This window comes from Aotus nancymaae, unplaced genomic scaffold (genome assembly GCF_030222135.1).
Source record: "Aotus nancymaae isolate 86718 unplaced genomic scaffold, 86718_ANA_hifiasm-v0.15.2.pri h1tg000012l, whole genome shotgun sequence".
NCBI lineage: Eukaryota > Metazoa > Chordata > Mammalia > Primates > Aotidae > Aotus > Aotus nancymaae.
The window spans coordinates 47863472-47884820 of NW_026988423.1; the positions used below are offsets into that span (position 1 = coordinate 47863472).

Genomic DNA, 21349 nt, shown 5'->3' on the forward strand with positions numbered 1-21349 from the left:
CAGGAGGAGGCTGAAAGCCAGGCACGGTGGCTCACGCCTGTAATCCCAGAGCTTTGGGAGGAGGGAGGATCTCTTGAGGGCAGGAGTTCGAGATCAGCCTGAGTACCATAGCAAGACCCTGTCTCTACAAAATATTTGAAGATTATTAAGGAGTAGTGGCGAGCACCTGTAGCCCCAGCCACCTCGGAGGCTGAGGCGGGAGGATCACCTGAGCCCAGGAGCTCAAGGCTGCAGTGAGCTATGATTACGCCACTGCACTCCAGCCTGGGCGACAGAGCGAAACCCTGTCTCCAAAAATAATACATAAAAACTGAGACGGGGCTGGGGCAGAGGAGGCAGCAGGACCCATCCCAGGGAGCGATCACGCGCGGAACGTCTAGGATGAGATCCAGGGCTTCCACCCCCTAGGGGATGCTTGTGCGGGGCGCGGCGGGGGCGGGGCGGGGTCTGGGCGGGGCCCGGGCGCGGAGGGGTGGGGCTAGGGCGGGGAGGGGCGGGGCCGGGGTCCCGGGGGCCGGGGCGGGGCCGGGCTGGCGCTGCGCAGCCGCGGGGCGGCCGTCGCGCATGCGGGGCTCACAAGGCTGCGGCTGGAGCCGCTGCCACTCCCGGGAGCATGAAGGACCGAACCCAGGAGCTCCGCACGGTGAGTCCGGCCCCCGCGCGCGGCCGCCCGCTGCCCGTGCCAACGCCCCGGACACTCCCCGCCCGGCCCCCGCAGCCCGGAGAGCGGCCGCTCCTGAGTCCCTAGCCGGGGCTGGAGGCACCGGGGCGAGCCGGGGACCCCGACCCTCCTCCGGGTTCCGCCCCTCAGACCCACTCGGGGTCACGGGCTTGCGTGAGCTCGACCGCGCTGACACGCGGACGGGAGGCTGGAGTCCGGGGTCCTAGATAAACTTTTCGGGGTCCCCTTGATTTGGGGGGTTCGGAGGGTAATGATAGGGTTCTGGTGGCGGGACCTCTTCCCCCTCTCGCAGAACAGACCCTGTCTCTGGCACCCCCCGCACTGTCCCTAATCGCTGACCTCCCGACCCCGCTCAGTGTAGACAGACAACGGACCACGGTGGAAACCCCCTCGGTGTGGACAGACCAGGGGACCTCAATGGGCTGGGGGCGGGCCCCGCTGCGGGGCGCGCTGCGGAAACCCGGCCGTCGGGTGGGGGCGGCCTCCTGGGCGCCGTCCCTGTCACCTGTGGCTCCCATCACCTGTGGCTCCCCCTCCGCTGGTCACAGTAGGGATCCGCTGCCCGCCCCAGGTCTGGGAGGGGTCACACCCACCCCCGGTCCACCTGTCCACCTTCGGGCTTCCGGGAAGCCTTGGCTGGCGTTTCCAGACCCTTCAGCCTTCCCTACGAGTTGGATCTATTTTTCCACCTGTATCTCAGGAGCCGCTGGGGTGTGGCTCCTGGGGCGGGGTTTTAGGGGAGTGGGAGGATGCACAAACATTCTGAGTCAGAGCCCAGCCCTTCCCAGCCCAGAGACCCCTGCAGCCTGCCTGGGTCCCCTTTCCCTGGCCTCTGCCCTTAGGGATGAGGAGCCCAGGAGGATGGTGACCGGGAGTAGGGGACGGTGAAGGAAATGAAGTCTCCCTGGGTGTGTTGTTGGGGGATCAGAGCTCAAGAGTAGATTAATTCTCATCTGGTCATCTTGTGCCCTGGCTGGTCACCTGGCTGGCAGCCCTGCCTACTGATCCCTGGGACATCCCCCCCCCCCCACCCTCCACCTGGGCTAGGAACCAAAAACCTAAGGTTCCCTCCTATGGAAAATGTCAAGTGTCCTCTGGGCATTTGACTACATGGCTTGTCTTCTCCACCCAGAGCCTCCCTGAGTTGAAGCCTGTCTGCCCCATTATGTCAATCTTGTCTCCTGGGCATCCTGGAGCCGGACCTGGGCTCTCCTGCCTTCCTCTCCCCCACTTGCTCTGGCACCGCAGCCTCCACTTTGCCTCCAGATCTGTCATTCCTGGCTGAGCGCCCGGCCCCCGGGGTAAACCCCATGAGGTTTCAAAGGAAGAAGATGGTCCCTCAAGTCACATATGGGCTCTAAACACTTCCCCTGCGGCCCCTGTGGTTGCCCTCAAGTTTCCTGAGCCCCATCGAGTCAGAACGAGTGTTTTCCTGGTGATGGATGGCTGTGTGGTGTATTTGCTGATGTTTGGGCGCCTGGTAGGTTTCCTGAGTATGTGTGTGCGAACCAAGTGGTCAGCGGCAACGTGGATGTTGGGTAACAGCCTCTGGTGTATCAGCCTTCATCCCCCTAGCTGAAGGGGAAACTGAGGCACAGATGTGGCTTGCCTGCTAGAGGGAAGGGTAGTAGAAAAGGGCTTTGCCTCGTCCCTGAAGATAGTCAGACGCAGGCCTGGCTGACACTGGAGGACCCCCAGTGGAGCTGGGGTTGTGAAGCGTTTTTTGTGAAGCATCTTTTCTTGACTTTTTTTTTTTTTTTTTTTTTTTGAGACAGAGTCTCCCTCTGTCACCCAGGCTGGAGTGCAGTGGCACGATCTCGGCTCACTGCAACCTCCACCTCCCAGGTTCAAGCAGTTCTTCTGCCTAACCTCCCTAGTAGCTGGGATGACAGGCGCCCACCACTCCTGGCTAATTATTTGTATTTTTAGCAGAGACAGGGTTTCACCATGTTGTTCAGGCTGGTCTCGAACTCCTGACCTCGTGATCTGCCTGCCTTGGCCTCCCTAAGTGCTGGGATGACAGGCATGAGCCACCGCGCCCGGCCGAACCCAGATCTTTTTGCTGTGTTGTCTGCCTCTGTTACTACCTCCTCGCCCCCTGATTAGATGGTGAAGGCAGGCTTTGCTTTGAATGGTCTGAGGCTTCCGCTCCAGACACCCCCACCCTCCCCACACAAGGCATTCAGAGCCCAGGGAGTCTGTACCCATTGCTGGGTGGCCCTGCCCAGGGAGGGGTTTCTAGCAGCCTGGAGGGTGGCTGGCAGGAGCCCATGTGGGGTGGGGTGGGACAGTCAGTCTTGGTGGGACCACCATTCCCACAAGCTGCTTTCCCTCTGGACCTGGGGTTCCCATCTGTGAAATGGGGACAGGAAAACCTAGAATCCCATTTCTCAGGATGAGATGGGGGGCCACGGGTTTCCTGGCTCCAGATGCACTTTTTCAGGAGGCCTGAAACCCCAGGAGTCAGAATTTTCAGCACAGAATCCCCAGGAAGAAGCTGGCACTGGCTGAGCTGGACTGGGCTGGACTGGGCTGGACTGGGCTGGACTGGGCTGGGCTCGGCTGGACAGAGATGGTGCTGGGGACAGCGGCTGTGCACTGCTCCCAGCCCTCCCTCCCTCCCTCCCTCTTCCTCCTCCTCCTCCTTCTTTCTCCTTCTCCCCCACCCAACGCCACCACATTTGGAAGGAGGCGAAGGGAGCTTATTTATAAAAGTCACACTTGGGGAAGGAGCTGGCGCGTTTCCTCACGCTGCAGGCCCGGCCCAGCCCTCCATCCTTCTCCAGCTCCCACCTCTCCCTCTGCAGATGGGGAGCGAAGGGGGTCACTGGGGACTAGCTACGAGGCCTCAACACTGTTACAGGCCCTCAGAGATCAGAAAGGCCACTCTCAGGGTACAGGTAGCAAAAGAGACCAACCCCAGGGCCAGGGTCACACAGCCAGGGACCCCCACCCTGGCATGAGCTGCCTCCTCCCCTCAACTCAGAGACTCCCTGATTCTCTTCCTGGGGACTTTGCAGAGCTGACCTATCCCTCCCTAGGCCCAGAACAGTGCTTGTTGTCTGCGTGCCAGGCTATGGGGGACAGATGCATGGGGCCTGTTGCAGGAGGCTGAGGACGTAGCAAGGAGGGAGAGTTGGAGCAGCATAATCCTGGAAGGCTTCCTAGAAGAAGAGACCCTGGGATAGCCCAGGAGCAGGATTTGAATAGGAGGAGAGTGATCCAAAAGAGGGCACAGCTTAGTGACAGCAGAGAGATTGGAATGACCAACCAGGAGAGAATAGCAGGTGGTCCTGACTGCTGGTGTCTGGGGCCCCCTGAAGTGCCTTGAGGTCTAGACTGGGGCCTAACTCACCGGAGCAGCAAAGGCAGGCCTGGATGAGGAGACCCAGTGCCCTGCTTTGCCTACCAGTTCCCCTTCTCTCTCCTGTTGCTGGGAAGAGTCTGGTGGTTGGGAGGCAACACTGGGCAGGTTCATCCTGAATCTCCCTCTGCTCACTTCCTCATCTGCAGCACGGAGCCAGTGTTACCCACCTCGAAGAGTAGCAGGCACGAGGGTGTAAGAACAGAGGCTGGACAGGGCTCCCCCCATCCTTCCTCCCATTACCTCCCGGAGCTTTCCCAGCATGAGCGATGCATTTGGGCACATTTTCATCTGGGATGCAGATGGAACGGCCTCCTATCTTACAGATATCTTACAGAGGCTGGACCATCTAGTCCAGCCTCCTATCTTACAGATCAGAACACAGGTCCGGAAAGGGCCAGGTATTTTTCCGAGGTCACGCAGCATGTAGGGGCAGAGCCTGGCCCCTTTCCACGGCCTGAAGCTGCTTCCCTGAGCTGCGCTGGGGCCCTGTGAAGGGGAAGGCTCTGCAGGGCAGGGACCTGGTGTCCACAGACCCGGAGGGTGGGGACAGGGTGAGGAGGCTCGGATTGCACAGCCCTCTTTCCTGGAGACCCAGCTTGGCCTCTTGCACACCCCTGACTCAGCTCCAGGCCTCTCTACACTAGTGATATTGACTTTGATTAGTCACTTAAAAGAAGAAGGGAAAAAAATAGCCCTCAAGGCAGACAACAGCCACTGTGCTCAGCAGTGATGAATCAATGTTGCCAGCCTGATTCCCTCCCCTGGGACAGGCCTGGAGGCTGCCTGGCCTCTGCTCCGCTTGGAGGAGTCAGACAGTTGCATCCAGGAAGGTGTCCTGGAATCTGGGAGTCTCTGCTAGGAGAGACCACCAGGGATGCCCCGCCTCCGCCAGGGGAAGCCCAGGACATCCGGCACACTGTGCTTCCACCAGGGTCTGCTCTTCCTAGCACTCCATGGTAGGGAGGTAGGCAAGCACTCCCTCCTGGCCCTCCCAACTTTCATTCCTGGTTGGAGGTGGTGATTTTTTAAAATTTTTTATTATTTTGAGATGGAGTCTTGCTCTGTTGCCCAGGCTGGAGTGCAGTGGCACGATCTCGGCTCACTGTAACCTCTGCCTCCTGGGTTCAAGTGATTCTCCTGCCTCACCCTCCTGAGTAGCTGGGATTACACGTGCACACCACCATGCCCGGCTAATTTTTTTTTTTTTCGAGACAGTCTTTCTCTGTCACCCAGGCTGGAGTGCAGTGGCATGATCTCAGCTCACTGTAACCTCTGCCTCCCGGGTTCAAGCTATTCTCCTGCCTCAGCCTCCTGAGTAGCTGGGATTACAGGCACCTGCCACCATGCCTGGCTAATTTTTTGTATTGTTAGTAGAGACAGGTTTCACCATATTGGGCAAGCTGGTCTTGAACTCCTGATCTTGTGATATGCCTGCTTCAGCCTCCCAAAGTGCTGGGATTACAGGCATGAGCCACTGCACCCAGCCACCCCTATAAATTCTGATTCCATCTCTTTGGGGTGGATCCCTGGAAGCCGGGTTTTTTTAAATTTCCCCATAAGGATTCTGGTACTTGGCCAGCTTTGAGAACCACTGAATGCGGCACAATAAAACACCAGGATGTTAGCTGGGCTTGGGGGTTCACGCCTGTAGTCCCGACTACTTGGGAGGCTGAGTCAGGAAGACTGCTTGAGCCCAGGAGTTTGAGACTAGCCTGAGCAACATAGTGAGACCACCATCTCTACAAAAATTTAAAATTAGCCAGGTGTGGTGGCAGGTGCCTGCAGTCCCAGCTACTCTGAGGCTGGAGGATCGCTTGAGCCTGGGAGGTGAAGGTTGTAGTGAGCTATGATGTTGCCACTAGACTCCAGTTTGGACAACAAAAACGAGATCCTGTCTCTAAAAAATATAAGGGCCACGTGTGGTGGCTCATGCAGCACTTTGGGAGGCCGAGGCAGGTGGATCACCTGAGGTCAGGAATTCAAGACCAGCCTGGCCAACACGGCAAAATCTCGTCTCTACTAAAAATACAAAAATTAGCCAGGCGTGGTGGCGGGCACCTGTAATTCCAGCTACTCGGGAGGCGGAGGCAGGAGAATCACTTGAACTGAACCTGGGAGTTGCAGTGAGCTGAGATCGCGTGCCACTGCACTCCGGCCTGGGTGACAGAGCAAGACTCTGTCTCAAAAATAAATAGATAAATAAGAAAAAAGTTCCAGGACAAATTGGATGCTGGTTGGATGAGAGAAGAGGAGGAAGATGGCAGATGCCCTAGGTTTCTGGCTTGGGAACCCTGGAGCACCTTGGGGTGGGCAGTTCAGAGAAGGGGGCTCCGGAGGAAGAAGTGGAGCCTGGTTTTGGCCAGGAGGCAGGCAAGGTGCCCGTATGATATCTGGGCACATCCGCCCATAAGACATTTGGGCCTTTGCGTTTGCGCCCCACAGTTCCAGCTGCCACCTGCACACCAAAGGGTTCCAAGTCCCCAACTGCAATCCAGCCCCTCTCCAGAGCTGTGACTGCCGCTCAGAAAGCCTTGGTAGACTCCCAAGGGAGCTGGGCCCTAATTATTCCATAGAAATCTGGGTGTTTACTTTTGTTTTTTTGAGACAGGGTCTTGCTCTGTCACCTATGGTGGAGTGCAATGGCACAATCATAGCTCACTGCAGCCTCGATCTCGACGGCTCAAGCAATCCTCCCACTCCAGCCTCCTGAGTAGCTGTAATTGGAGAGGCATGCCACCACACCCAGCTAATTTTGCTATTTTTTTGGTAGAGACGGCGTCTTGCTATGTTGCCCTGGCTGGTCTCAAACTTCTGGACTCAAGTGATCCTCCCACCTCAGCCTCCCAAAGTGCTGGGATTACTGGCATGAGCCATCATGCCCGGCCACTTTATGCATACAATGCCCACCCAGGCCAGCCCAACACATCAGGAAGACAGCATGCCAGGCTAGCCATGTTACCTAGTTCCATTTTGGTCAAGAGTGCATCTGGGCTGGGAAATAGAGGAGGTGAGGGTGGCAATGGGGCTCTGCCATCCCACGTCCTTGTCAGTTTATTCTGGGTCCAATGAGAACTGATTACTTTTCATTTATGTATTTATTTAGAGACGGCGTCTCACTCTGTCATCCAGGCTGGAGTGCAGTGGCATGATCTCAGCTCACTGCAATCTCTGCCTCCCAGATTCAAGCGATTCTCCTGCCTCAGCCTCCCGAATAGCTAGGATTACAGGCAGGCACCACTCACGCCCGGCTAATTTTTGTATTTTTAGTAGAGACTAAAAATATTATTATATTGGCCAGGCTAGTCCCGAACCCCTCACCTCAGGTGATCCACCTGCCTCAGCCTCCCAAAGTGCTGAGATTACAGGTGTGAGCCACCTCGCCCAGCGAGAGCCGATTACATGTCTGAGTTAATCTGGAGGACATCTCTAGAATGTTGCCACCGGGCTCTGGCTTGGATGTGGATGAGGGTGCAGGGGACAACAGAGTTGGGAGCCATCAGAATCCCACAATCGGAAACAAGCATCAGAACAAATGAAGAAATGAAACAGAAAAAAGGTCCTTCACTTGAACCCCAAATCCACTCCACAGACAGTGGTTGGGAAGGGCTTGGGGCTTTCCTTGACAGGAAGTGCTACGTGATCACTTATCTGACCTCTGGCTGTAGTAATAGAGGTTAGACCATATAGAAAGAGGGAGGGGATGGGCCAGCTCTTTGGCATTGGCCAGACCACAGTCAGCAGCAGATTCAGTTTGTGTGCTATACTGTAGGAGACTGAAGCACAGTCCAACAAGTCTTGGGCAGGGGTCCCTGGGAAGGATGTGAAAAGGAAGGAATACTTAACTTGAGAAGAAAAATCTAGGGAGGCTGTGGATGCCTGCCGCCTTCAGATCTATAGCAGGGGCACCCCAGGGAGAGGGCACCCACAAGTTCTTTATGGCCTGGAACCAAACCACAGGAAAGAGAAGGACTGTAACAGTTGGGGCTGCCGGAGATGGGCCGGGCTGTTTGGGAAAGCTAGTGAGCTCACCGTCACAGGAGGTATGTAAGCTGAGGCTTGAAGCTAAAGCCAAGGGGATTTTTCAGGTCCCTTAGAGCCTGAGAGGCTTTGGCCATGGCTCCAATAGGAATGTGAATAGTGTGTGGAAGAACGAGGTAGAAGATACTGATTTGGGGGTACAGGGAGGCTTCTGGAAGGAGGTGGCATATGAGGAAGAGAGGACTGTCACCTTTGTGGAATCAGAATCCCGGGCAGAGGGATGTGCCTGGGGGAAGCTTGGGGGACAGAGGGGGGATTATAGGGCCAGGAACCGGTTGTAGGTGTGGTGTGGCGGGGTCTGATCCCAGGCTAGGGCAGCGGGATAAAGAGCAAAGCTGGGGATGAAAATTCCCAAGAACGAAGAAGGAGGAGACCTGGGGAGGAAGGGTCCCCTTGGCCCGTCCCCTCTAGGTTATGCTTGGAGCCGTGGCTGGTTTGACCCTGGCTGAGAGGTCAGGCCCTCAGCCCTCCAGCTGGCTTAGGGGCCAATCTCAGTGCCACCTCCAGGGTAGACCTGACCTGGGTGCCCCCATCAGACCCTACCCCCATAGACGAAGGGGCCAGAGGAGGGTGTGGGCATCTCTCCTGCCAGCCCTTCTGTCAGAGAAGCTTCCTCGTTCAGTCTTCAGCCTTTTGGGAGGTAGCAAGTCAGAGCTGTCCAGATGCCTGGAGAAGATACGCCCCCACTACACAGATGGGCAAGCTGAGGTCAAGAGAGGCACCAGCCAGATGCCAGGGGTCTCTGAGGGCAGGACAGGGGTTTGGTGGGGCTGGCAGTAACTCTTGTCTCTGGCCACAGGAAAGGAGCTGGCAAACTCCTTCCACCCTTTGTCATCTACCTTCATCCTCTGAGCGCCAGGGAAGAGAGGGCAGGATGCGGAACAGCAGGAACTCCTGGGGCCCCTTCCTAACCTGGCAGGCTGCCCAGGAGGAGGAACTGGGCTCCTCCTGGCTGTGCTCTGCCTCGGTTTCCCTAGGGAGGGCTCCTCTGACTCAACTCCTGGGCCTGTCACAGTCTAAAACATGAAAAAGGCTCCTGGATTTGTGAGGGGGCCTGGTGGGGGAGGGGTGCCACCTGGTGACAGCCACAGGCACTTGGTGGGAGCAGGAACGAAGATTTATTTTAGCTGCTGGGGAGGTGGTGTGATACCTTGAAGAGAGGAGGCCCCTGTGAGCCGCCACTGTCAAAGCTCCCACCCACCCCCTCTCCCAATGAGTCCCCCCACTTTGCTGGTGTGATTGGAGCTGTGAGCCCCAGGGGCACAGCCCCTCACAGGACATGTTCAGGCTGGGCGTGGTGGCTCACACCTGTACTCCCAGCACTTTGGTGGGAAGATCACTTGAGCCCAAGAGTTCGAGACCAGACTGGGCAACACAGTTGGACCCTGTCTCTACAAAAAAAATAAAATAATTAGCTGGGTGTGGTGGCATGCACCTACAGTCCCAGCTGCTTGGGAGGCTGAGGGGAAAGGATATCTTGAGCCTGGGAGGTCGAGGCTGCAGTGAGTTGTGATTGTGCCACTGCACTCCAGTCTGGGCGACAGAGCAAGAGCCTGTCTCAATCAATCAATCAATCAAACAAACAAACATGCCCTACTTCCCCACTCTTCCTCATCCCTCCCTCCGTGCAGCCAGGTGTCACTGTCCCCATTGCACAGAAGAGCAAACAGCCAGAGGGGTCGAGGCCCAGCCTGATGAGCCCCCTCACTCTCAGCCCCTCAGCCTCACCTGCCTCCATCCTGACAAGAGAGCACCAAGGTGGAGTCGGTGCTGGGCCAGGCAGTGGCCTCTCCTGTGAGGCAGTCAGAAATGAGGTGGGAACAAGACCAGGCAAGGTGGCTCATGCCTGTAATCCCAGCACTTTGGGAGGCCGAGGCAGGTGGATCACTTGAGATCAGGAGTTCGAGACCAGCCTGCCAACAAGGTGAAACCCCATCTCTACTAAAAATATAAAAATTAGGGCCGAGCGCGGTGGCTCATGCCTATAGTCCCAGCACTTGGGAAGCCAAGGCGGGCAGATCACGAGGTCAGGAGTTCGAGACCAGCCTGGCCAACATGGTGCAATCCCATCTCTACTAAAAATACAAAAATTAGCCGGGCGTGGTGGCGCAGGCCTGTAGTCCCAGCTACTCTCTCAGGAAGCTAAGGCAGGAGAATTGCTTGAACCCAGGAGGCAGAGATTGTAGTGAGCCGAGATCATAACACTGCACTCCAGCCTGGGCAACAGAGTGACTCTCTTTCAAAAAAAAAAAAAAATGAGGTGGGAACAAGCCCTGAGCCCCAGGCTGAGAGACGTCAGTCCCTGACCCAGAATGGCCACCCCGGATAGCCTTGCCTTGGCTGCAGAGACGCTGGCCTTGCCAGCAGGATGGGCTGACCCTGGCCGACTCATGGTGTGAGGTAGACAGTAATGACCATGTCCAGCATGCTGGCAAGTCAGAAGTATAATTACCCTCTCCCCATGATGGGGGTGGCTTTTGTACAGCGGCTCCTGGGCGGTGGGGTGGGGCCTGTACCTGTGGCTGAGGCCTAAGGCAGGACTCGAGCCAAGTGGCAACATGACTGGCCCCTCATGCCTGCTGGGCCCAGGTCTGGGGCTGGAAGGAGGTAGAATGAGGTCCAATGTCAAGATTGACAGGGAGGCCAGGTGTAGTGGCTCACACCTATAATCCCAGCACTCTGGAAGGCTGAGGCAGGAGGATCACTTGAGGCCAGGAGTTCAAGACCAGCCTGGGCAACATAGTGAGACCCCCCCCCAGCCACCGTCTCTACAAAAATGAAAATTAAATTTAAAAATGGTTTTACAAAAAGACGGACAAGAGATTCTTAAGAGATCTTCTGAGCCATCCCACATCTGGGCTGGGGTTTAATGGTGCCCAGGCCTGGGACGGAGTGGGCAGGCTTCCTTCTCATTACACGCCCCACTCTGGAAAGGGAGCTTGGGACCTCTGGGCTCCACCTGAATTAAAACCACTGGGGCCACGTGTGGTTGTGCACACCTATAATTCCAGCTACTTGGGAGGCTGAGGTGGGAGGATCAATTAGGCCCAGGTGTTCAAGGCTGCAGTGAGCTGTGACTGCACCCCTGCACTCCAGCCTGGGTGACACAGCAAGACCTCCACTCTAAAAAGTGTGTGTGGGGGTGTGGGGGTGTGTGTGCATGCGTGCGCACACACGTGTGTATAAACCACTGGCCAGGAGAGTAGAGAATGCTCTTTCCAGGCAGCTGTCCCAAGGGCCTAGGGGACCCAGAGGGCCCAGACAGAGGGGCCGGCCCCAGGCTCGATTGCCTCCCCAGCTGCACGGAGAGGGCGGGGGGATAGGCGAGGGAGGGAATCCCTGGCCCAGAGGCTGAGTCTTGGCCTTGACACCAGTGTGCCAGGGAAGGTTCCTCTCTTTCTGCCCAGCCCCCAGTGGTCCTCCAGGTCATCCTGTGGCTGAGTGGAGGGCACAGCCAGGCCTGTTCTTGTCCCTGCCCAGAGGCCTCCAGGGAGAGGGGGAGGGGTGGGGCTCCAGCACTGCACCCTGGGCACCTGCCTGTGTACAGGTGGGTCCTATACACACATCCGTTCATGTGTACACAACCCCGCACAGGCCAAGGACAGCGATGATGATGACGATGTCGCTGTCACCGTGGACCGAGACCGCTTCATGGATGAGTTCTTCGAGCAGGTGGGAGCCAGCACACCCCACCCGCCCCGCACACTGGCAGACCTCGGGGGGCCTCTTACACACCTGCATCCAGCTCAGCAGCTCTGGGGTGCCAATGAATGAACCATTTTGAGGGTGGTTAGATGGAAGCTCAGAGCAGAGCTAAATCTGGGATCGCACTCCTCCTTGTCTGGGTCTGGAAGGACACACCCCCCACACCCCGGCACCTGAAGCCTGCCCGTCCTGTCCCTGAGCCCTGACTGCAGCCCTACTCTGGGCCAGCCCTGGGCCCCAGAAGCCTCCTCCCCCAATTTCCTCCTCCTGACCACCCAGCCTTGGTCTGCAGGTGGAGGAGATTCGAGGCTTCATTGACAAGATCGCAGAGAACGTGGAGGAGGTGAAGCGGAAGCACAGCGCCATTCTGGCCTCCCCCAATCCCGATGAGAGTGAGTGTGGGGTCGGGGACAGGTTTCAGGCCTCACACGTCTCCTGAAGGGGCTGCTGCCAGGGAGGCCTCACAGGACCTCAGCAGCCTTCATGGCTGGTGGGCTTAGGTGTGCCTGGGCTGGCCAGGGTCGGAAGGGTTTCATGAGAAGCTTTGGGAAATGCTGCTGTCCCCGGCCTGGAATTGGGGGGTCAGTACCCAGCATCCCAGGCCAGCCAGACCAGGTCTCCACGAAGACTTGGGTGGTGAGAGAGGCAATCAGCCCCACCCTTCCCAGGTGAACTGGCTTTTTTCTAAGGCAACCAGGCTGGCTACAGCCCTAGGCTTCTGGGAGCGAGGGAGGGTAGGAGGGAGCTGTCTGTGATCAATAGGAACCCTCTCAGCCCAGCCCCGCCCCTCCCCTCGACTCCCAGGGGAGCAGATGGCAGCTCTGAGGCGTCAGCGCTGTGGGAGGGCAAGCTGGCCAAGCAGGCAGAGCTTCCGGAAAGAGCTGGCAGCCCTGGCCCCTGGCCACGTGGCACCCCGGGGGCGGGCATTCTCAGGGCTCCAGGAAGTCACCCCTCTCCATCCGGGCTGGGAGCCTGTGTGGGTCAGGCTTACACTCTGCCCCCAGACGGGTCCCCCTGACCTGGCCCGCTCATTCCTGTTGTGATGTTGGTCACTCTCCTGAGAGATGCCAGGCTGATGGCATAGGTGCAGGCCTGCCTGGTTCCCCTCCTCTGGAGGGGGGCTCACCCGGAGTCCCAGGGATGCAGCAGTCAGGTGTTTGAGGGAGGAAGGCCGTGGCCACCCAGGTGCCCGGGCTCAAATGTTCTCACCTCTAGCACGGCCTCTCCATCCATGCCCTCTCAGCCCCAAGCCCACTTGGGCATCTTCAAGAACCTGGAGTAAATCTTTCCACAGTGCATGAACTGAGGTCGAGGTCACACCAATCAAGCCAGTGCCCCGCCCTCGAAAGGCAAAATAGGTCAGGTGGGAGCAGGGTGGATTGCCTCAGTAAGGCCAGGAGGGAGAGAGGGACGCCCAGGGCTCACCACGCTGCGCTCCTTGCCCGAGAGATTTGTTGGATGGCAGCATGAGACGGATCCCTGTGCGTCTGGAGGTATCTGGGTCACTGTATGTGTGTGTCCCTGTGTGGGGCTGCTCCTGCTCAGGGTCAGGAGGTGGCTGATTGTGGGGTGGGGACAGAGGGCTCTAAAGAGCAGGGGAGTGGGCTTGTCACTGCGGGCAGGTGGGGTGGGCGTGGGGCAACAGAGCTGTCTGCTCCATACCTCGGGTTCCTGCAGGCCGCCTCCTGCACCGTCTCCCATCTCGGTGCCAAGCACAGTCACAGGGACTGGTTCTGAGTCACCACCCATGAGCTGAGCAGTTGAGACCTGGTGGAGTCCCAGGCTCTCGCCAAGGGGAGGGGGCTCATGTTGGGGGTTCTAGGGCACAGGCGGCGCAGACTTAAGGAGAAGTCTCGAGGAAAGACGGCAGTGAGTGGGGGGCTCTCCCAGGCAAGGCAGGCTCTGCCTCCTCGGGGCTGCCATCCGGCCTGGGCTATTTTGGGTCTGAGCAAAAGAGGCTGAGACGTCAGAGCAGCTGGTAACCGAGTTTTCCTTTGTTCCTACGGATGAGGCGCCCTCCTCCGCGCCTCGGAACCCCCCTCTTCTGTGCTCCACCCCATCGCATTCCACTTGAGAGGTGACCCCATCCGTGGCCTTCCTCATAGACCTCTGTCAGCACCCCTCCCCGTCCCTCTAGGACAAAGCCCAGCCCCAGAGGCAGGCGGAGGGGCGGGTGGGAAGGTGACAGCCGGAGCTCAGTCCCGGCTTCTCCCAGGGCGGAGTCCTGGGGGTGTCCTGAGACTGAGGTGTTGCCAGGAGCACCCCCAGGGGAGGCAGCTGTCTTGCCCCATTTTTCCAGCCAGCTCCTCTCAGGGAGGGGGCGAGCTGGGCACCCCCATGGCCTCTGCCAGCTTTAGGGAGATGGTTCTAGCTGGAACAAGGGCCACACAACACTACCCACCCTCCTCCAGCTTCACCAGGGCCCCAGCTACCTGCCACGGCCAGGGCCGACTGTGCCCACCTCTTTGAACCTGAGGGCCCACATCAGCGTCCACCCAGGCCATCCGCCTCTTGTCTGCTTCCACCTGCTGGGCACATAGCACCCAGGGAGGCACAGCTTTGTGGAAATAGCTGTCTGCCCCACCCAGAGTGTTTGAGCCTGCAACTCAGGAAGTGGGAGGTGGGGGAGGCTTTCTGCCACCCCTAGTCCCCTGTCAGCCCACTGGCTGGGCTGTGTGCCCTCCTGAGCCATTAGGTAACACCAGGTGAGCCCGAACCCCCCACCTTCAACTCCAACAAGCATCAAGTCCCTGTTCCTTGCGCCAACTCCAGCATCGCCAGCTGCTCCACAATTATTTCTGCCTTAAATTTAGACCCATCTGTTATCTCCAGGGGGTGGGGGCGCCGGCGAAGGAGGAAGGGAGGCTCCTCCGAAGACAGCACAAGAGAGGGTGAAGCTGCAGCTGGTGTGGCCCTGGTCCAGAATTGGGGGGGACAGGCAGAGCCCTAGCCAGAGGAACAGGGGAGAACTGGGATCTGCCGAGAGCCCCTCATTGGGTCCCCTGTGCCGGAGGCTGAGACTGAACATCAGTCCTTGGGGGAGCCTAGGGGGTCTACCCCCACCCTTTCTACCTCCCCAGAGACAAAGGAGGAGCTGGAAGAACTCATGTCAGACATAAAGAAGACAGCGAACAAAGTCCGATCCAAGTTAAAGAGTGAGTCAGGCTTGTCTGGGGTGGGTGGGGGGTATTCTAGGCCTGCTTCCTCTGGGTAGCCCATGGGGTTTTGCTCGCCTTGAGGGGGTGCACCGGATCTTGCTTTCCTTTCTGAGGGTGGTGTCATGTGCCCATTCACTCAACAGCTACTTGGCAAGGCCCATTGGTGCCAGGCTCTGGGCTGGGCCAAGGGACACACCCGCCCGAGGCTTTGTGGAGGGAGTACTCCACTCTGGGTGGGCACTGCCCCTCACTTCTGCTAAAAAGGGTTAAAGAAGTGGCCAGCACTTCCTGGTCTCATGCAGAAGCCCCTTATGCTGGGTGAACCCAGACCCGCACACCCCACGCCCTGCAGGAGGGCCCCCCCTTGGCTCTCCCCACTGTGGACATGGCCCCTCCTACACAGCCAGCCTCTCTGAGCAGAAAGGGGGCGGTACCAAGGCACAGGGTGGCCAGAGCTACCAGACATCATGCACATGCAGAGCTTGGAGTAGGTGTGCATTTACACACGTGCACACACCACACCGCGTCACAGCTGGAAGGGCCTTTGTAGGCCCCTCCTCCCTCAGTGCCTGGCACTGACCCCACCAGCCACAGGCCACACACACACCCCGGGGGGGTCAGGAGGTGGATAGATGCTGGGTGTGCGGGTCGGGGTCGAGGGTGAAGGGGCCTGGTTGTGACTGAGCAGCCACCTATGCCCGCAGGCATCGAGCAGTCCATCGAGCAGGAGGAAGGCCTGAACCGCTCCTCCGCTGACCTGAGGATCCGGAAGACACAGGTGCGGCCCAGGAGTCTAGGGTGGGCGGGCACCTGAGTTTCTGGGTCGGTCCCTGCAGGGCCTGACACCTGTACCTCCATCTCGGGCCCCCAGCACTCCACGCTATCCAGAAAGTTTGTGGAGGTCATGTCGGAGTACAACGCCACGCAGTCCGACTACCGCGAGCGCTGCAAGGGCCGCATCCAGAGGCAACTGGAGATCAGTGAGCTGGGGGCGGGGCCCAGGGCTTGGGGGCGGGGCCCGAGGCTGGGCTGAGTTAGGGGCCTGGAGGGGCGGGGCCGCTACTGAGTTAGGGGCTGAAGGGGCGGGGCCGAGGCTGCTGCTGAGTTAGGGACTAGAGGGGCGGGGCCCTAGGCAGCTACTGAGTTAGGGGCCGAAAGGGCGGGGCCGAGGCTGCTGCTGAGTTAGGGACTAGAGGGGCGGAGCCGAGGCTGCTGCTGAGTTAGGAGCCTGGATGGTGGGGCCCGAGGCAGCTGCTGAGTTAAGGGCCGGAGGGGCTGGGCCCGAGGCTGCTGCTGAGTTCGGGGCCCGAGGGGCGGGGCCGGAGGTAGCTGCTAAGTTAGGGGCGGGGGGGCGAGGCCCGAGGCTGCGGCTGGGGGGGGCCCGGGCCTGGGACTGGAGGGGGCGGGGCCCAGTGGTGCTACTGAGCTCCCTGGAGAGGGCTGGGCTCAGTGTGACCCCGCTCGCTTGCAGCCGGCAGGACCACGACCAGTGAGGAGCTGGAGGACATGCTGGAGAGTGGGAACCCCGCCATCTTTGCCTCTGGTGTGAGTGTGGGCCCCACCCCTCCTGCCATGACCCCCACACCATGTTCCCCACGATGATGTCCCCTAGTGTTGGGTCTGGACAGTATTTGGACACAGACCCTTTGTAAGGCAAGTTTTAGGGAAGGAGGAGTCCCAGAGAGGGGAAAACACCAGGCTGAGGTCACATAAATGTCGGTGGCAAAGGTGGACTCAAGACCCCTGTCTCCTAATGCCTCCCAATTGCATCCACTTCCTTTCGCCAGCAGCCAAGGGCTCCTCCTCTTATCCTTGGGCCCTTTCCCCTCCTGGAGGACATTTGGCCATCACTGCGTTCACGTGAAGCCGAGCAGGGATGCTCCCTGAAGGAGGTGGCACACAGGTGTTCGAGGCAGGTTTGGAGCTGTGAGTTCCAGAAGAGAGAGGAGAGGCAGCACATTCAGTGTTGGGGAAGGGACAGGGAAGGGATGAGAGAAAAAAGGTTCTAGGCCTGGGTCCACGGGGCAGTCAACTTGGGCTCTGCAAAACGCTGGTGATAAGGACTGTCACTGAGCACTTGCTCTCTGGCCAGCACAGGCGGAGAGTGTCACTGGCCCCAGGTTACCAGTAGGAGATTGAGTCGCAGAGAAATTAGGTAACAGCTAGCAGGTGGCAGAGCCAGATAGCAAGGCGGGGAGGACAGTGGCTCAGGAAGAAGCCTCGGGCCCCCTTCAGGAGTAGCTCTGCCCATGCCAGCCACCCTCGCCCTTGGCCCTCTGCCCTGCCCCTCAGCAGGCCTCTGGGTCCCAGCCCCCTGCTCCCACCCACAGATCATCATGGACTCCAGCATCTCGAAGCAGGCTCTGAGCGAGATTGAGACGCGGCACAGTGAGATCATTAAGCTGGAGAACAGCATCCGTGAGCTGCATGACATGTTCATGGACATGGCCATGCTTGTGGAGAGCCAGGTGAGCGCTGGGCCCCCCTGTCCTCCACTCCAGCCCACAGCAGCACCTGGGGCTACCCTAACCTCGCCCTTTCTGCCCAACACGCTGCCCTGCCGGGGAGGGACCAAATTCTCAGGTAACCACTCGCCCGCTGTTGAAACTGCCACCAGGGCCCTGCCCCCAGGAAGGCCCTTGTCTTCTGCATGGCTCTGCTTGGCCTTCAAGGACCCCAGGCACTGCATGGCCCCACCCCCCACACCCCGCTGTCTCTCCTTCCCCTACTGTTTCCTCATGGGGTCACTGTGGGCCAGGCATTTCCCCAGGGACTGAAGGCATAGCAGTGACCAGGACAGCCGAGGGACCTGCTTCCTGGAGTGAATGCCTATTGGGCAAAAGGATTGCCTAAGAACAAATGGAAGGTTCTCCACTGGGGCTCACACCTGAATGAGCCACCTGGAGGGCTTATGGTAGGTTTCCAGGTCCCTGTCGCAGAGGCTGGCAGTTGAGGTGGAGGCCCCCGAAGGTGCCTCTCTGACAGGCTCAAGGGTGACACCGCTGCCGCTACAGATCCAGTTACACTTGGAGTAACACCACAACCGTGATGGGGTGGCCACCCTGGTTGCAGTGAGTGGTCAAGGAAGGCCTCTCAGGAGGAGGTATTTGAGCTGACAGTGAAAAAAGAGTGAAAAGGAGCCAGCTGTGAAGACTTCCCAGGGGAAGATGAAGAGCTGGCCCCAGCAACACTAAGGTCCCAAGCCCAGCAAGACTCAGACTTATTTCAGGAACAGAAAAAGGAGGTCCATGCCTCGAGGGCACAAGGAGGGGTCGGAGCTGAGATGAAGCCGGAGACGAGGTGGACGGAGCCTTGGCAGGCAGTGCTGGGGAATTTGCAGTCTCTCCTAGACTGGAGGGGGTTTGAGAGGTTTGTTTTTTATTTTAGCAAAACACAGGATCTTGCTGTGTTGCCCAGGCTCGTCTCAAACTCCTGGGCTCAAAGTGATCCTCCCACCTGAGCCTCCCAAAGTGCTGGGATCATAGATGTGAGCCACAGCACCTGGCCAAGTTGGAATGTTTTAAGTATAGGAGTGACGTGACCTTGGTTAGGATGTAGGGAGGCCGTGAGGAGGCTGCTGCTGCCACCATCTGGTGAAAAACAGACCATGGTGACGTGGATGCCAGTGAAAGCGATGGATGGACTTGGAGAGGGAGACACGCCCTAGTTTTGTGGGGCATGGTAACGGTCAGATTGACCTCTAGGGGCAGCAGGGGACCAGATCACAGGGCTTAAGAGGGCTGTTGGGCTGGGAAGGGGGTTCCTAACGATTGAAGACCCCAGACGGCAGACAGCTAGATGGAGCCATCATGCCTGACGATCAATGGGGGCGTGGGGAGGCTCACCTGTGGTCACCTCAGGAGCTATGGCCAGGGCAGCCCAGACTCCAGCACACCCACTCCTGCCCCCACCTTCCTCTGCCTGGCACGGCCACCTCTCTAACACCTGTCATGGGGTCAGTCCCCCGCTGAGTGTTCTCTGCATGGTCCCCAACCCTCGGCTGAGACTGCATGGCCAGCTCCACCCCCAGGATTGCTGCTCTGTGGGGAGATGTGGGAGCTGCCTTGGGGAGCCTGCCTGGCCCTCTATAGCCTGCCCAGGGTGCCTGGTCCATATGAGCAGCTGTACCCCGTCCGCCTCATGCCCCTTTTTCTCTCTAGCCTCAGGATGCTTTCCTGAAGTCCTGCCCCGAGCCCTGACCCAACCCTGAGGAGGGGTACTTCCGGCCCCGCAGGGGGAAATGATTGACAGGATCGAGTACAATGTGGAGCACGCAGTGGACTATGTGGAGAGGGCTGTGTCTGACACCAAGAAGGCCGTCAAGTACCAGAGCAAGGCACGCCGGGTCAGTAGCACAGCCCTACCCAAGCCACACCCCAGCACTCATCAGGGATCCCCAACCATCCCACATCTCTCCCCATCCCACCTCTCCTCCCACTCTCGGGAGCTCCCCATGACAGCCCCCTCCCAGGCCATCACCTTCCCCCACTTGGATCCCCCCAACTCTCCAGGCCTCAGCCTTCGCCATAGTCCCTCTCCACCTGCCGCCACCTCTGTCTGAGGCCCCTCTTGCCTGCCCCCTACGCAGAAGAAAATCATGATCATCATCTGCTGTGTGATCCTGGGCATCGTCATCGCCTCCACGGTCGGGGGCATCTTCGCCTAGAAGCCACCCAAACTGCCACTCCACTCCGGGTGGGCCACTCTGAGGAGGCCCTGGCTGCTGCCGCCTGGCTGGGCTGCCCTCCCCACCCCCGCCTCTGGCTCAGAGCACCCTCCCTCCCAGCCCCCATGCTCCCTTCTCTGCCATGGGTCCTCCATCCCCGCCCCGTGTTGTGTGCATGATCTCTGTGAGTGTGTCTGTATGGAAGAGGCAGAGGGAGGCAGCCAGCGGGGCGTGGTGCAGTGTGCGCAGTGAGGGGCAGACCCAGGCAGGGCCGCCAGGGTGACACAGGCCACCCTTCCTTGCCTTTAGTGACTCAGTGGCTCCAAGGGTCCGCTCTTCCCTGGGGACCTAACCTTGCCTCCAACTCACCCTCCCTGTCCTCTGGCCTCTCCAGCTGTCCCAAGCAGAGCCCCGAGGGGTGGGGACCAGCTGGCCACATGGTGCTGCTTTTCAGGTTAGGGGAGAGGTGGCCCTGAGGGATAGCCCAGCTCCTAGCCTCAATTGTTGATCACTGCCAGGGAGGCTCAGGCTGCCGTGGCTCCAGGCTCCCTCCCCTGCCGAGGGGCAAAGTCCATCGGGTCCGGGGTCTCCGCTTCCCTTCCCACATTCCTCCAGCCCCAGGAGCAACCCCTTGGGTTGGGCCTGACCCAAGGTGTCCCTCTGGAAGCCACCCCAGCAGCTAGGGAGGCAGAGCAGGCTGCAGTCAGGTCCTTGAGCCAGCGTTGCATGTTGGGATGGTGGCCCCTGCTATCTTGCGCTCTGGGAAGTCAGATGTCATTTCAGGCCTGCAGTCTCATCCTGCCCTTGCCGTCCCCCATCAGTGTACCACGTGGGTGTCAGGTGTCCGGGATGCAGTATTCAGCAGCCAGCCGGGGAGGGCTATCTCTTCCTCCTCACCACCTTGGGGCTTCTCATGGGAAATGTGCCCCCACCCCAGGACCCCCTCCCTTGTGGACAGGCAGGGAGATGCATGCGAGTGCATGCAGCAGGGGATGGGGCTGTGTCCGTGTGCCCCGCCCTCCCTCAGCTTTACTCCTGCCCAGTGACTGTGACCACTGTCCGTGTTGCCTTCAACAGCGATTCCCCCGAACCCCTTCACCAAAGGTCTTGGTACAACCAGCTGCCCATTTTGTGAAATTTTTATGTAGAATAAACATTTGTATCTGTACCAGGCCTCCGTTCTAGGTTTTTTCCCCAGGTCTTCTCGGGGGAAACCCTAGGAGGGTTCTTGCTATTGCCCAAGCTGGCCTCTCAGAGCTGGGACCACAGAGCCTGGCCTGGCTGCTCTGGACTTCTTGCCATCTGCAGTGTCACGGTCTTAGAACTTGAGGATGCATGGATGTGGCTCTAAGAGGAAGGCCTCAGAAGCAAAGGGTCCCAACTTGGCCTCAACCCCACCCAGGGCCTTCAACTTCCTCAGACCTGTCTCTGGCCTTGCAGTGGAGACCATCCAGGCCTTAGTCCATGAAAACAGGCCCAGAGGCCATGCTCAAGGCCTGGAATCTGACACCTGCAGGAGACCCCAGTGCGGGGCTTAGATCCTGATGCCCCAAGCCTCATCCCTCTCCCAGACACCCAGCCCCTCTGGCCCCCGCATCCACTCCTAAGTGTCTTAAGTCACTGAAGCCCTGATCCACTTCTGTACCGCAACGCCCAGGATGGATCTTGCCCTTCTTCCCACATGGCCCAAAACGCTCAAGCAAGCAGTAGACCTCTTCTATCACAGCCTGCTG

General features: G+C 59.0%; 1 protein-coding gene across 2 annotated transcripts; it reads left to right on the plus strand.

The window, feature by feature from the left end:
• Positions 1–570: 570 nt before the first annotated feature.
• STX1A (syntaxin 1A) lies at positions 571–20789 on the plus strand. 2 transcript variants are annotated; one of them, XM_064375660.1, is made up of 10 exons: positions 571–643; positions 11682–11759; positions 12085–12184; positions 14873–14947; positions 15655–15728; positions 15822–15930; positions 16422–16495; positions 17281–17418; positions 19185–19295; positions 19539–20789. In XM_064375660.1, the coding sequence occupies exons 1-10, from the start codon at positions 614–616 to the stop codon at positions 19614–19616; spliced, it is 867 nt and encodes a 288-aa protein (XP_064231730.1). In that variant the 5' UTR covers positions 571–613; the 3' UTR covers positions 19617–20789. The 2 variants fall into 2 exon arrangements, with proteins under 2 accessions (XP_064231730.1, XP_064231731.1); XM_064375661.1 differs by lacking the exon at positions 19539–20789 and having other exon boundaries at positions 19111–19295.
• The last annotated feature ends 560 nt before the right edge of the window (positions 20790–21349 follow it).

Coding starts and splice junctions, on each gene's coding strand:
- STX1A (XM_064375660.1), top strand. CDS start 614: ATGAAGGACCGAACCCAGGAGCTCCGCACG. Junction 12,185..14,872: donor CTCCCCCAATCCCGATGAGA/GTGAGTGTGGGG, acceptor CTACCTCCCCAG/AGACAAAGGAGGAGCTGGAA. Junction 15,729..15,821: donor TGAGGATCCGGAAGACACAG/GTGCGGCCCAGG, acceptor TCGGGCCCCCAG/CACTCCACGCTATCCAGAAA.